We start from the raw sequence: 14,135 nt of genomic DNA, 5'->3' as shown, positions 1-14,135 counted from the left end.
CAAGACTATATAACAAAGGTTTTTTAGCGTCACAATCATTTTACTAGACCTAACACATGCACTATGAATTACTCTGGGATGTACCGCATGAAAGAGGTTACTTTAAGAGTAACATCCTCCCTGCTGAATACATTCAACATAATGTTGCATTTATGGCAACCTGATACTACACTGGCACCGTATTAAAAGGCACTGTCAAGAAGGAACCATACTGCGCAGATTAAATGTACATTAAATTCAAACAGCATGAACGGCAGGAACATGAATAGCAATCTCCACCTTTGTAGCTAATCAATTTGAACGCTGTATTATTTCAGTCAAACAGCTACGTGGAGGCAGAGGTTTCGCACAGCTGGGGCACTACGGTGTTTCTTTTTTTCTACTAAGTACCTCAGATGTAAGTCATTCAGATTCATGGGTCACTGAACTACACAGAAAGTACTATACTTCTACTATGACTCAATGAAAAAGGATAAGAGCAGGTGGTACAGCTACTTTCTGTTCCTTTAGAGGAAGTACCCGTAAATTATTTCTATATTTTTCCCAAGTTAAACCATATATGAACAGTATAACTTTCGCTACTGTAAATTGTCTCCATTACCATTTTCTGCAGGCGACCCATGCAGAATGCCGCAGTGTTTAAATGTATCCTGTTACCATATTTTAAAGCACTCATTTTTCATTATTATTTTTTATTATTTTTATTGGAATCCCCTCAGGTTGTCACACTCCCCTTAGTCTGTTTGAAATGAAACGTTTAAAAGCACGAAAACCGAAACAGGCTGTAATAAACTCTGAATACAGTCGCAGTTTAAAAGCGTCGTTAGATCCTACATGTTAGCGCAATATGAGAACCAGATGACATGCTATCCATTTCATAAAAAAAATACTATGAAAATTAATTAGATCATCCCGTCCAGGGTGTCCCCTGCCTCGTGCCCGTGTGCTTTGTGGATAGACTTCAGGCTCACTGAGATCCCGCACCGGATAAGCAGTATGGAAGAGGGATGGGTGGAAATAAATTAGGTTTTATTCCTTTGGTGAAGAACATTCCGGCAAAATGCTGGGCATTGTCATAGCACCGAAAATGCTACAATTCGGCTAAAAGAATTGTAGCCTTATGAATCAATGCACAGGGAACAGAACCACATGAAAATCTGCAGTAAGGAAAACATACTGTATAATACACTACCCATCCAGGGTTAGACTGGCACCACAGAAACATAATTTCAAAACAAGCAGCTGAGTAATAGACAAATTAAAAATCAAACAAACGTAAGACTGATCCACCCGTGATGAACAATGCAAACAATGGGAAGACGGTACCGTTATAAGGTCCAATTTGCTGGGGGTGAAACAAACCAAAACACCAATTCATGAACTTTGTTGTGAATGTAGGGCAGATGGAATCAATCAATATGAATGGACCTAGTCCCCTGACCCTCCCCTCCTGAGATGGCAACACCTCCTTTAGGCAAATGCACATAATTTAAATTGAAATTTGAGTCCTGAGCCCATTTTCTGTTCACTATAGTTTTAAACACGTGAACTGTGAACAGTGCCATATTTGGCATTTTATCACAATTTTGAATTTCCTTCAGGAATAGTTTCTACTTTACAATGACAATCAGATCCAGAATAAACTCATTCCAAAGTACCTGCACTTGTACAAAAGGCAAAATTAAGCATCGATTTCATTTTATTTCATTCATACATTTCCATAACTACTTACCCAGTACAGGGTCATGATGAGTGTGGATCCTACCCCAGGAAAGCAGGGGGCACAGACAGGGGACACTTTGGATAGGATGTTGGTCCATCACGTTCTTACGTTGTATGTTTGGTCTTTGAATGGTCTTATTAGGTTCTTGCTTTGTTTGAACTTGCTGTGTAGCTCCCACTCCAGTACTGCTAACACGTGTAGTTGGGCATTCACTGGAAGCTCAGCCTAGCTGCACTTACGCTTAATTGAATTCTAGACAACACCTGTATTTGCATTATGCTGTGTGCCTCAATTGTAAGTTGCTTTGGACAAAAGTTTGTGCTAAATACGTAAAATTTAATGCAAATGTCCATCATGGGGATCACATTCATATACAATCACACATTAAGGGCAACTTACACCACCTCAACTAATCACATATTTATTGACAGCAGGATGAAATTGCAGCATCCTGAAGAAACCCATACAAAAACAGCATGAGCATGAAAACTGAACACACACACAGAACCATCGCTGGGAATTGAGATCCCTATCCTAGAGGTGTGAGGCTACCATTTTACCCACCATGCTCACCAATAAATATCCAAATGTTCTTATTCCCATTGGAAATTCTGTTCATTTTAATTACTTTAAATGGAATCATCATCGCAAAAATGAACATTAGTTATGTCTATCCTCCAGAGAAAAATCAAATGTAGTAGTAATTAAGTTATTTTGGGTTCTTATTATTGGGAAAACATGAACAAAAGTGGATTATGAGCTTTGTGTGGTCACTTAGGAGAAGATGATGAACAGTCTTTGGTGGTGATTTATGGTGCTGGCCTCAGAATGTGATTATCTCACACTAGTGGAGTTATTGTAGGCTGGAGTTTGGAACATCACTACCCTTTTAGCAATGCAAAGTAAAGCTGAAATGCAGAGTAATATAGCATTTAATGGGTGATTAATTTGGAGGCGTGTAGTGAAGCATAAGAAACAACTCTCCGTCAAGTTCATATTTAAGAATGGATTTTTCCCAAGTATAACTTTCAGTATAACTTTGGTGTACAGTTGCATCACAGTCTGCAGGATCAATTTCAGAAGCTCTTCTGACATTTTCATGACCTCTAAGAAGTCCTCCATAGGACTTTGGTTCATATGAACTTATCTTGATATCCTTCCGATGTAAATCATACCTAGCTGTAATGAGGATAAACTCAAGGTGAGTCATTAGTAAGTGTTGGATACCTGTAACATGCCATTATAAGGTACATTTTATTTCATTTGGATGTGACAGGACTAGAATATTCAATTGTAATTGAAAATAATAACAAAGATGATTTTTCTAATTAAGGTACACACAAGTTAAATACAGGTTACATAGATTTATTCAGACCATTTTTGTTAACTGATTTATACATGTTAAATAACAGTAAACTGCCTTTATTTACTGCCTTTAGTGTTAAAACTTAAAATTAAACTCAAAATGAAATCAAACCAAATCCCTATTTAACCCTTATAGCAATCCCCATTACTGTATTTAGCACATGTTACCATTTCTTTTTGTGAAAGGCCAGTGTGAAGATTGGAGGAAGTGAGGTCATTTCAGAATAGAAATCCAGGTGTAGTATTCGCTCCAAACTAAACAGCCCTCTGACTCAAATGACAGAAGAAGTTACAAACTTTCATCTGCTGGTGACATTATCATATTTCTGTTATAACTTCCGTTGGGTTAAATGTTCGTTCAAAAAATTAATTACAAAGACACATCCGGCATCAAAGTGTTTTGGGTCAAGAGGTAACGATCTCCATTCCGATGAATTCCAAAGCTGCCCTTTTATGGAATTTATGTGGAACTGATTTTTCATATGGCTCTCGGATACGATGGTACCAGACCGTTCCTGGGGTATTAAGTGGCTTACTCTTCACTGCACCTCATTCTGAGATACCGTCCCCGCTTTCAGCAGCTGCTGTATAGTGTCATCTCTGTAACCCAGTAGGTCTCTCAGAACCTGCACCGTATGCTGGCCAATGAGAGGAGGCGGTGTTGGCATGTTGCTCTTAAAGTCGCTATACCAGACAGCTGGACCTATGGAAAGGAAAAACACAAGAGCAACAACAACAACAAGTTCTACACTGGACAATAATAACAACAACAACAACAATATTATTATTATTATTATTATTAATAATAATAATAATAATATCGATAACAATAATATTAATAATAATATTAATATTATTAATAATAATAATAACAATAATGATAAAGGTATATCTGGACATTGTTAGAGTAAAAACTCCCTTATATACAGGCTAATTTTAGGAACAATGGCTGATTTTTGTTTTCAATTTTATATAATACAGAAAAATGACAACAGAAAAAAAATCCATGCAAAGAAAAGTTGTTTTCGTTTATTAAATATTAGTAGTGCTTGAAGGAATTTAAGTTACGCAGGGAGATTACTGCATCCCTTCGAACAACTGGCCCCATTCAACAGTCATCCCCAACCCCCTGTACTTTCTTCTTCTATCATATCTTGTACAAACTTTATCTCTTCGATATTATTTTGAGACCCACGGTTGTCATGCTGCATATGTTATCACGAGATCGATACAAAGAGGTCCCTTCATCGCATTATGGATGATTCTATAAAAATACGTACAGATTGTTTCCGTACAGCTCTACCAAACAAGGGAAACGTGTGATGATTTACCATGTAAACCAAGGGACGGCTCCCAAATACATTTGTTCACAGCAGGAACAACACAAGAGTTCTCATAAGTTGAGAATATCTTGAGGAAAATCACAGAGAGTGGTCTGAAAAGGGGGAGGGGGGATTTACAGGTAACTGGAACAGAACCTAAGAATGCTGAAACCATTCTCCGCACTATATTCCTCTAACAAAGGAGATTTCTTCAAAGGCAGAGTCTATTTTTTTTCTTTTTTAATCTGTCAATGCCACTTTACACTTCTACCGCTACATCTGCAAAGCAGCTTATCTGTGAGCTACAAGTGTTTGATCGTTGATTATTATTATTAACCTGGGACAAAAGACAGGCACTAACTATGTTGATCTTAATTCTTTTTTTTTGTTTCTGTGCTGTTGCGCTGCAAACGATTAAAAGTTTAGAGACCAAATGTGATTCATTTCCTGGCATTAGGCCTCTCCAGGACTTTTCAGCGCAATTCATTATCCCTTTCAACTCTGTTTTTCTTCTGCCCTGCTAATTGTTGCACATTTTCAATACATTATTGAGGATGTGATGTAAATTTGGCAACTGCAGAAGAAGCACGGAAAACACAGTGAGAGAAAAAAAAGCCTTAGCTATATCTGGTCACATACATAATTCATTAAGTAATATTAGAACCATCTGAATTACTGCATCTTTAAAGTAGGCGATAGGTGAATAAGGTGAATTCTACACGATGCAGGGACCAAACATACTGTAGTTTATCAGCTAAAGAGGGGAGTCCTTGTCTTATTATTTTGTTACTTATTAGATACACATTCACATTGATTTTCGAATAAGATGCTACAGGAAAATACACACATTACAAATGCCATTTATGAAGACTGAAATACACTGAAATTGATCAGGCCACACTTAGTATTTCAATGTCTCAAAAATCTTGTCAGCGATTTCCAACCACCCAAACAGTTAGCTGGTTAATGATTCCCACAGTTATTCTGCCTCCATGCTTATTGTATGTGCTTTTTGTCAAATGACTTATTTGGCGTCAAAATTAATATGAAACATAAATAAAGTCCAGACCTACTAATATAAGGATGTGATATGTTCATTGCTGGGCCCATGAGCACAGGCCCTTAAATCCGGAACTGTCTAACCATGCCTTCTCAATTGAACGTCACTTTGGAAGAAGGTATCTACTAAATAAATAAAATGTAATATTAACCTCTACGGTTTGTTCAGGGTACACCTGACACTGTATTTACATCAGCGACATTAACCACCCCTCAAACCAAGCATATGTGTGGGGGGGGGCAACTGACCAACTGACAACAAACAGTCACTACATGGGGGGGTGACCCAGAAACAACAAAACTGCCCCTGTCTACATCATATATTATTATATAATATAGTACAAAGAGAGAGTGGCATGGTGGTGTGGTGGTTAGCACTGTTGTCTCACACCTCTGGGGCCTGGGTTCGACTCTCCACCTGGGTTACATGTGTGTGGAGTTTGCATGTTCTCCCTGTGTCATCGTGGGTTTCCTCCAGGTACTCTGCTTTCCCCTCACACTCCAAAGACATGCTAAGGCTAATAGGAGTTACTAAATTGCCCATAGGTGTGAATGTGCCTTGCAAAGGACTGGCTCCCCATCCTGGGTTCTTCCCTACCTAATGTATATATTACAATGTGGGGACCACTACAATCAAAAAACTAAAAATGCCAAAAATCATTTGTGTTTTGTTTGGTTACTCATGGTTAAGGAGAAGGTAGGAGTAAGGCTGTCATAGTTTAGATTAGGGTTTTTCCCATAGAAATTAATTTATGGTCCCCACAACATGAATACTGGAGTGTGTGTGTGTGTGTGTGTGTGTAAGAAAATGTTAATTTTTTAGGTGACCACATCCTTGTAGGACAGTCATTCTTCTGACTGGCTGGCCTAAAAATCCTCAGTCTCCTGCACATCTGCTTCCGCTGCATTTAATTGCTGTTATCATATATGCCCTTCTTATCACAGCCACCCTCTGGCTTTATCCAACAAAGCCCTTTCTGTTCTATCCACCCTCCCTATATATTTTAATCATATCTTCCCCCATCCTTAAATCAATGGCAGATTTTCAAGCCATTAACCCAGTGATTTATACTAAGGAATTTCATTTTGACAAGCCAGTTGTGATCATGGGCTTCTCTTGCTGAGAAGTTATAAAGTCCCAGTATATTAGCAATCATTGGACATTCGTTACGATATGCAGCTACATGCCAGCAATTACAGAGGCGAGCGCGACATAATCAGGGGGTCGTTAACTCGCACAACATCGTCCTTTGCGGAGCAAGGCTAGGCTTCCATTTCGTACAGAAAAAGCTTGCATTCAAGGTACCGACAAACACATATCCCACAGACTCACAATGGGTTTGAATGAAGGATAAGGGTTGCTTGTTTTGTGTCAGGGTTTAATTATTTATCATATTTTGATCTTATAAAAAAAAAAAATTGGAGAGAGGCCCAGTGAAGCGCATCCCAGAACACACTTTTATTTCAACCAGATGGAAGATCCACTGTAGCAAACATTGCACGTGAAATAATTGGGATGATAATCAAATAAGGTTTAATTTAAATGCATCATAATAAGAATATAATCACGTAGGAATAGCTCACAAGGTATAACTAAGCTAAAAATTAAAAAAAATACATAATAAAAATGAAAATCAGTTTCCGTCTCTGGAAACAGCAGGAAGAAAATGTTGCTATTAGGAGCAGATAACTTGATATGCATTCCTGGTGACCACATAGACGGCATCCTTCCAAAATATCACGTCTTCTATATGGATCTTCAGGCTTCGCAATGTCATGTTCATTGTGGTGATTGAGTTCAACCACTTTCTTTGCTGGTCATTTTTCCTTGTTTACCTTCTCTAAGCATTAAGGTTATTCCACAAAGCAACTGCTTTGCTCATAACATCCCAATAATAAGACAGCTTTTAGTCAGGTCATTTGTGATTTGAGTAAAAAGTCTTCAAAGATGTCAACACTCCTCCTGTCCTACTTCTTCTTTGTCCAGCTTTCACATACATAGAGTCTCCAATGTATCATACTCTGAAGATCTCTGGTCTTAGTTCATAGAAATATGTTTAGCTCTAGCCAAACAATGATCTGCAACGTATTTCTTTACTGCTGAATCGTTTATTGTTGATGATTATTTCAAGGAGACAAAAACTGTCAATGACTCCTATGTCACTGTCACCATCTGTTTATTTGCTAATAGCCTTTGTATTCGTCATATTTCACTGTACTCCCATCTTTTCAGTTTTCTTCAACTTTCCTTGTGTCTTCAGATCTTCTGTGTGACATGTTCAGCACGGAACGCTGCTGATGTTTCATTTAGCAATACTGAGTACAAAATATTCTTCCAAGCCTGCAAACCAGCTTTTCTCATTATATGTTTGTGTGTACACACCAAATAAATATTATAATATTATACAACCTTGTCTAACTCCTTTACCAGTCTGGAACCAGTATGTTTCACATTCCATGCTGGCTGTGGCTTCTTGTCCAGTGTATAACTTCTTCTGAACAATGAGATGATGCCCCATCACTTGTGCTTCAGCAATAATGTCTTTTGATCCTGAGCCTTTCCTAAATACAGCTTGCGCATCTTGCTTGTTGATGTTTTTGCCACGTACAGTAGATGTCTTCGTTCCAACTTGGCTTCATCATGGTTCCATCAGTTTTACTTGCCTGTTGATGTTCTTCAGTGTGCCCATTCTGTGTTAATTGCACAGATCTTCTGAAAAACAGCCGTTTCTGTGTTTATTTCTTTCTTCAGTCACATTGTCTAAATAATAAGTTCAGATGGACCAAAACAATAATAAATCTTCAGGAATTTTCCATATTAAGGGAATTTAGGGTCCTTCAGGAATGATGTATCGAAGTAACCACAACTGATATATCGACATACAAGTTCTCACCAAGTTTTGATCAATTGATCTCATTGTTATACTATATCATTAAAAGGCAAAAAAAAATAGCAAAAAAAATGCACACCACTCATGGCTCATCATCATCATAAACTGTGGTAAAAAGCACTATCAAAAATCTTACGTTAATAAAATTGTGCTCAGTTGGTTCAGACCAAATTTTTCCATCATACTATCTTACAAAGGCTGTTTCCATTTCCATATTTTAACAGCTATTTAATCCTTTATAATATTTGTGCCTTCCAAATGTCAAATTAAACTGCAGGGGCACAACTACAAAGTGATAAATCTTACATTGAACTTTAATTTTAACATTTTATTAAAGATGTCTTGCATGAGAATTTTGGAAATTGATTAAATTAATGTTTAGTCAATTTGATTGTTGATCCCAGTTACTGGTGCTTAAAATTGCAATTACTCTTAAAACAACAGCTCTATTTTAAAGCAAACAGCGACCGGAAACTTTCCTTGGTCACGGTCCCTCATCAAAGGTCATTATAATGAGAACAATTTTAAGCTTCCTTTCAGAGAGAGTCAATGCACTGGCCCCACGTTCCCCACAGTTCCCTTCCAGATTTGACTGAGCTGAACATTCAAGGGCTTTACTGATCCATAAGGACACCTGACAAAGTCAGAAATGTCAAACAAGAACAGAGGGAGAACTCGCTGTTCATGTGAGTTATGAAGATTGTCAAATATAGATCTTAAGGGGATGCCACACTTAAGTTTTGAGTAAGACGGCCATTACCCCTACAGGTGACTTTCTACACAGCAAAATTGGGATCTTTTTCACTTGTGGGAGTAACCAATTCTTTATGCATGCTACCTGACAAAGAAGTATGGAGTATAGCATGAGAGATGGATAAACAGTGAAAGTCTAATAATATAAAAAAGGGTATGCAGCAACAGCACCAAGTATGCTCATGGTAAGGCAATTTATTGAATTTATTAAGAGTTTATTTAACTCAGTTAATTTATTATGAGTTATCAGCATGAATGTGCATATGTGGGCAAGAGCAATAAAGAAAGAATAAAGAGCAAAAATCTGTGCGTGCATATGTGGGTCTAGGTGTTGACATTTTCACATTCACCTTAAAACATAAAGTTAATCGTTTTTTTCTGGTATCATGTAATTGGGATTATCCTACACTAAGGCCCACTCAGCCACCATGCCTAAATGCATTTATCCAATTCCTATGAAAAAATAAATCAACCATCCCTTCTATGGGAATGATAAAAGGTAGGAATCAGAGGTAGTATAATTTCTTATTCTACATATGCAGGTGAGCGAAAAGAGCAACATAGCTAAATAAATTGTATCTTTGAAACAGACTGTCACTATCGCATATTTCCAGGGCGCTGTAACAAGACTACATCTGCAAACGCTGCGGGATCCATGCTGCTCACATCTTGAGGTTTATCACAAACAAAACCACAGGCAATAGGCTCATAACTCGGATTTTACCAATACCGGCACCAATAACAACCTTTTGCATGAAGGCCAATACGCTATATTCTTCTAATAATTATACTTGCTACAGTTTCCATAAAATTAGACAATTAGATGGGAAAGTGTGCCCATGTCTTTAGTAGGTAAAGGCTTATCAGAGTTCCAGCTTTATTTTTGTATAAGTATATCCCTTTTTTCTCTACACTTTCAATAAATTATTTCTCCCTTTATTGGGGAAATAGCTGAGAATTTGTGGGGTTTTATTACCGAGGGACACGTCACAGGGGAGCTTTACTACATGAATTATGAAGTACTCGAGAGCCCCCAGCCTGCATGGGACTTCGATCTGCTCTCAGGCTCCTGCAGACCAGCCAGTGCCAAATGGACTGAAGCGTATCCCGCCTGCTCTGCTATGCGCCGGCTTACTCCGCTCTGGTTCTCGTTATCTCCAAGTCAGTGGCCATTCCTACATGAAAGATCTGGACTTAATTTGGGGCTCGTTTTAAACAAACAATGGTACCGTTCAGACATGATCCACTACTTTCAGGTCTACCTTTAAATACAGTAAACTTCACCTTTCTAAATCCCATGTCACCCCCCTCCCCACCTTAATTTCGAAGTTCCAAATCGCCCCAGCTTCACAAATGATTCCTATGCAGTTCCCCAATACTTCAAGAAGGTAATATTTCTAACAATCATAACCTATAATAACCTAAAATATGCAGCAAGAGGGAGCTGGAAATTCTCAAAAGTGGCTGGGTGATGTCCTCTCTCAAGCAAGTACCTTCTCAACCTTTTTATCTTCTCACTGTACACAGGATTTGGCCTGGTTCAGTAAAAGGCTCTTCACAGCATCTGCGTGTAGAATGGCTTTCCCTCCATAGCAGGAAATCTTATGTCTGGTCATGAATGCACCATTGAATGCAAGAATGTTGTGCTTCACGCCTTTCACCATAAGTGAAATACAGAGAAAAAAGGTGGATGCTATTTGATGTACACTACATCAAGCAGATGCCGCCTGTCAGTGGTGCTGAAAACCAGCCAGAGATGCCTTCTGATCAATGCTGTCTTCCGATTAGCAGAGATGGTGTCGAAAGGGCTCTCAGTGAAGGCCATGAATAGGGGTCTGTCACCATTCTCTATGAGACGGATACAGCCGCTCATAACGTAGACCCACAGAGCTTGGCTCAGGCACGCTTAGGTGCACAAGACATCTTGGTTTCTTGAGGTTGAAAGCTGTATCTCGTGACCAAGGACAACCAGATCTGCTGGTGCATGATGGCAAAACAGGGACAACCAAACAACAGTCGACTGTCAGAAGACTACAGCACTTGTCATTTGGAATAGTTGCCCAATCAAAGGCAGAATATATCCAACACTTTTACGTATGTGACTACACTGTCTTACATAGTACCTTGTCAGAGCATAGTAGTTTCTGGTCAAACCCTTAGTCACAGAACAGAATAACAGCTACTACAAACTCAGGTCTTGCTAACATTATCTACCTCTAGTATCTGGATTTTCCAACTCTGTCAGACCTTAATGTATTACATACAGTACATAAATATGAAAATGGTGTCACACAGGTAGTTGCCATATTGTGACCTTCCATTGAAAACAATGTAAGAGAATAATAAACGCAACGAGATGTTACAGTAAGGAACGTCACTCCTGCACATGCGCAGGCAAGCAATCAGATCCAGGCCACACATTTATCAAAGACTGAGTTCAAAGCAAGTCTTTGTAGGTATACGATGCACTGGTATATTGACAATAACTGTCCCTTTAACAAGTGATTTTGGTCTACGATTGAATTTTGCTAACTTTTTGCACATCCACCAGAGTTAAATACCACTGTAGACTACAAACTAACCACAGGTTACAGAAGGGTGGTGCTCATGGACACCTGTGTTCCATGAAATTTCCTATTAGTTTAGTTCTTGTCCTTGCATCTCCCTGGGTTTCAAATGGGGTCTTCCTCGTAGTGGGTTTTTATCATTAGCATGACGCGTTAGCTGTGTCCTTGGAGTCCTCCACTTTTAACAACAGCAAAGGACTGTGACGCTATCCACTGCTGGCAATCAAAAAGGAAAAAAGGGAGGGCTGGTAATATATATCGTACACTGTGAAGTATGTCTTTTATTAATATATGAGAACGTCCTTGACAACATCAGTGTTATTTGTGGCCTCCGGTTGCATCATGTTAATTTACATACTGACATACGACGCATAATAATATCGGTCTCCATTAAGAGGTGGCTTTTTCTAGTTCACCTGCAAAGGTGAATATATTAGAAGGCTATTAAAAGCTGCTAAGCCGGAAGGAAGGTTGATATTCCAATTAAAAGGACAGGCAGCTATGACCCAAGCCAGAAACTCCATTACAAGGAGGCCAACTGAATATATTCTGAGGGGCACGTATTTGGTTACACCTATTGGTGGACTTTCTGGGGGGGACCACACGGGGAACACTACAGCCTGCTTAATGAGTCATTAAAAAAATGCAAATCCAGTTTGTTTTCTATGAATAGCCATATTCTGTAATAGTGGAAATGGGGGGAGGGGTGCACTGCGTCATTAGACCAGGAATACAAGTTTCTTTTAAAAGTAATTCATATAAAAACGGAATATTAACCCCATAAGCATACACCATTGCTAATGGTTTCTTCCTGTTTTGTTGGCAGCTTCAATAAAGTGCAATAAAGCATGATACTAGCGTAGTCATAGTCTAAAGTTGCATTAGACAAGGCGTTGTGCAAGCCAGGAGACTGACAACTGAGAATTTAACATTCCCTTATTTTACAGTGGATGGATGGATGGACAGAGAGACAGACGGACAGATGTATGTATGTATGGATAGACAGACAGACAGGCAGGCAAGCAGGTAGGGACAGACAGACAGACAGACAGACAGACAGATAGATAGATAGATAGATAAATAGATAGATAGGGCTTTTACTGATCCATAAATACACCTGACAAAATCAGCAGTGTCATCCAAGATCAGGGGGAAAACTAGGCTCTTTATATCACTCATGAAAATTGTCTAATATAGATCTTCATGGGACGCCATATTTATAGAAGTTATGAGTAAGAGAGTCATTACTCATGAAGGAAGTTTCAGGTTTACCGTAGGTGAATACATACATTTACACAGTATAAAGACATTTAGACATTAATATACAGTGACAGTATCAGATGAAATTAAATAAGAAGGATGGTAGAAAATGTTTGTGTTGAGTTTCAGAACACCTTCACTGATTAGATGACGTGGAGAACAATCTGACAAAAATGCATATTCCTAGAGTCTGGATGTTCAAAATGCTCATTTAATTAGGTGTTAATTCTGAACATGCTGCAATACTGAGGCACTTGCATTGACTCAATTTATTTTCGCTTTGTCCTTGATCCAAAAATAAGAATCAGCATGAAATATGACTTTCTGTAGTCATTTGTAAGTTAGTGTAAAAATGCATCAGTTATCCTGACTCCAGATCATTTATATGATCTAGCAAACACATTTCACAGTTTATAAACTTTTGTTCCCTGTATGCAATGCACTGCCATGCGTGCATGATTATCATTGGAGAGGAGAGGAAAAAGAGAACCACAGATGCACATTTTTCATATGTTTTAGCCAACTATAACCCTGTTTTTTTAAACATTTGCAGCAGAACTTGTATGCTGGAGATGACAGATTCGAATGATTATTACACAAGATGTTATAGGAGTAAGTGGGTTTTACTCTAAAATATTTTTATCATTGGCAGATGCATGCTCACAAGAAAAATAATAACTTAATATGAAAAATAATTTGAAAATATATTAAAATAAACAATTTATACACATTTCCCAAAGGCTAAAATTATTACCTAATGTACATGATGCCCCTAGTGTTCCAAAAAGGCAAATGCAGTTTAGACTGTTGATAATGCTGGGGACTTGGAGCTTAGAGTTATATGAGCCCTGGGTTCACATCGCATACTCAAATTAAACAAGCTAATCAAGGCAAGTTTACTATTTTCCTCTTCCTGATTGGGTTGAAGACCATGACGGAAGATGATGTATAAACATAGCGTAAATGTTACACCAAGAACAGAACATGAAAAGAGAGACTGGGAGTACATTTCCGTGTCATATCTACCATCTTTGGTCTTTTAACAGTGATTGCAAATTCTTGGCAATAAATCATAAGTGCTTCCTTACTCTGCTTAAATGTGGCATCTAAACATTTAAAATGTGCTTTTATTCAAGGGAATACACTGTTTCCGCTAACTTTTGTTTAAAACAGTTCATGGTGGGTTTAGGATTTC

At 38.3% G+C, this 14,135-nt stretch overlaps 1 protein-coding gene across 4 annotated transcripts in view; it reads right to left on the bottom strand.

Moving 5' to 3' along the window:
- Positions 1 to 2,128: 2,128 nt before the first annotated feature.
- sugct (succinyl-CoA:glutarate-CoA transferase) overlaps positions 2,129 to 14,135 on the bottom strand; it is a 116,417-nt gene continuing 104,410 nt past the window's right edge. For all 4 annotated transcript variants that reach the window (XM_023800209.2, XM_023800217.2, XM_023800212.2 and 1 more), the window contains one exon: positions 2,129 to 3,791. In XM_023800209.2, coding sequence (XP_023655977.1) covers positions 3,628 to 3,791 — 164 coding nt within the window. In that variant the 3' untranslated portion in view covers positions 2,129 to 3,627. The remainder of the gene's footprint in view (positions 3,792 to 14,135) is intronic.

This window comes from Paramormyrops kingsleyae, chromosome 1 (assembly GCF_048594095.1).
Source record: "Paramormyrops kingsleyae isolate MSU_618 chromosome 1, PKINGS_0.4, whole genome shotgun sequence".
NCBI classification, from domain to species: Eukaryota; Metazoa; Chordata; class Actinopteri; order Osteoglossiformes; family Mormyridae; genus Paramormyrops; species Paramormyrops kingsleyae.
Note: the sequence above shows the minus strand (reverse complement) of the source record. Positions and strands in the feature narration are given on the sequence as shown.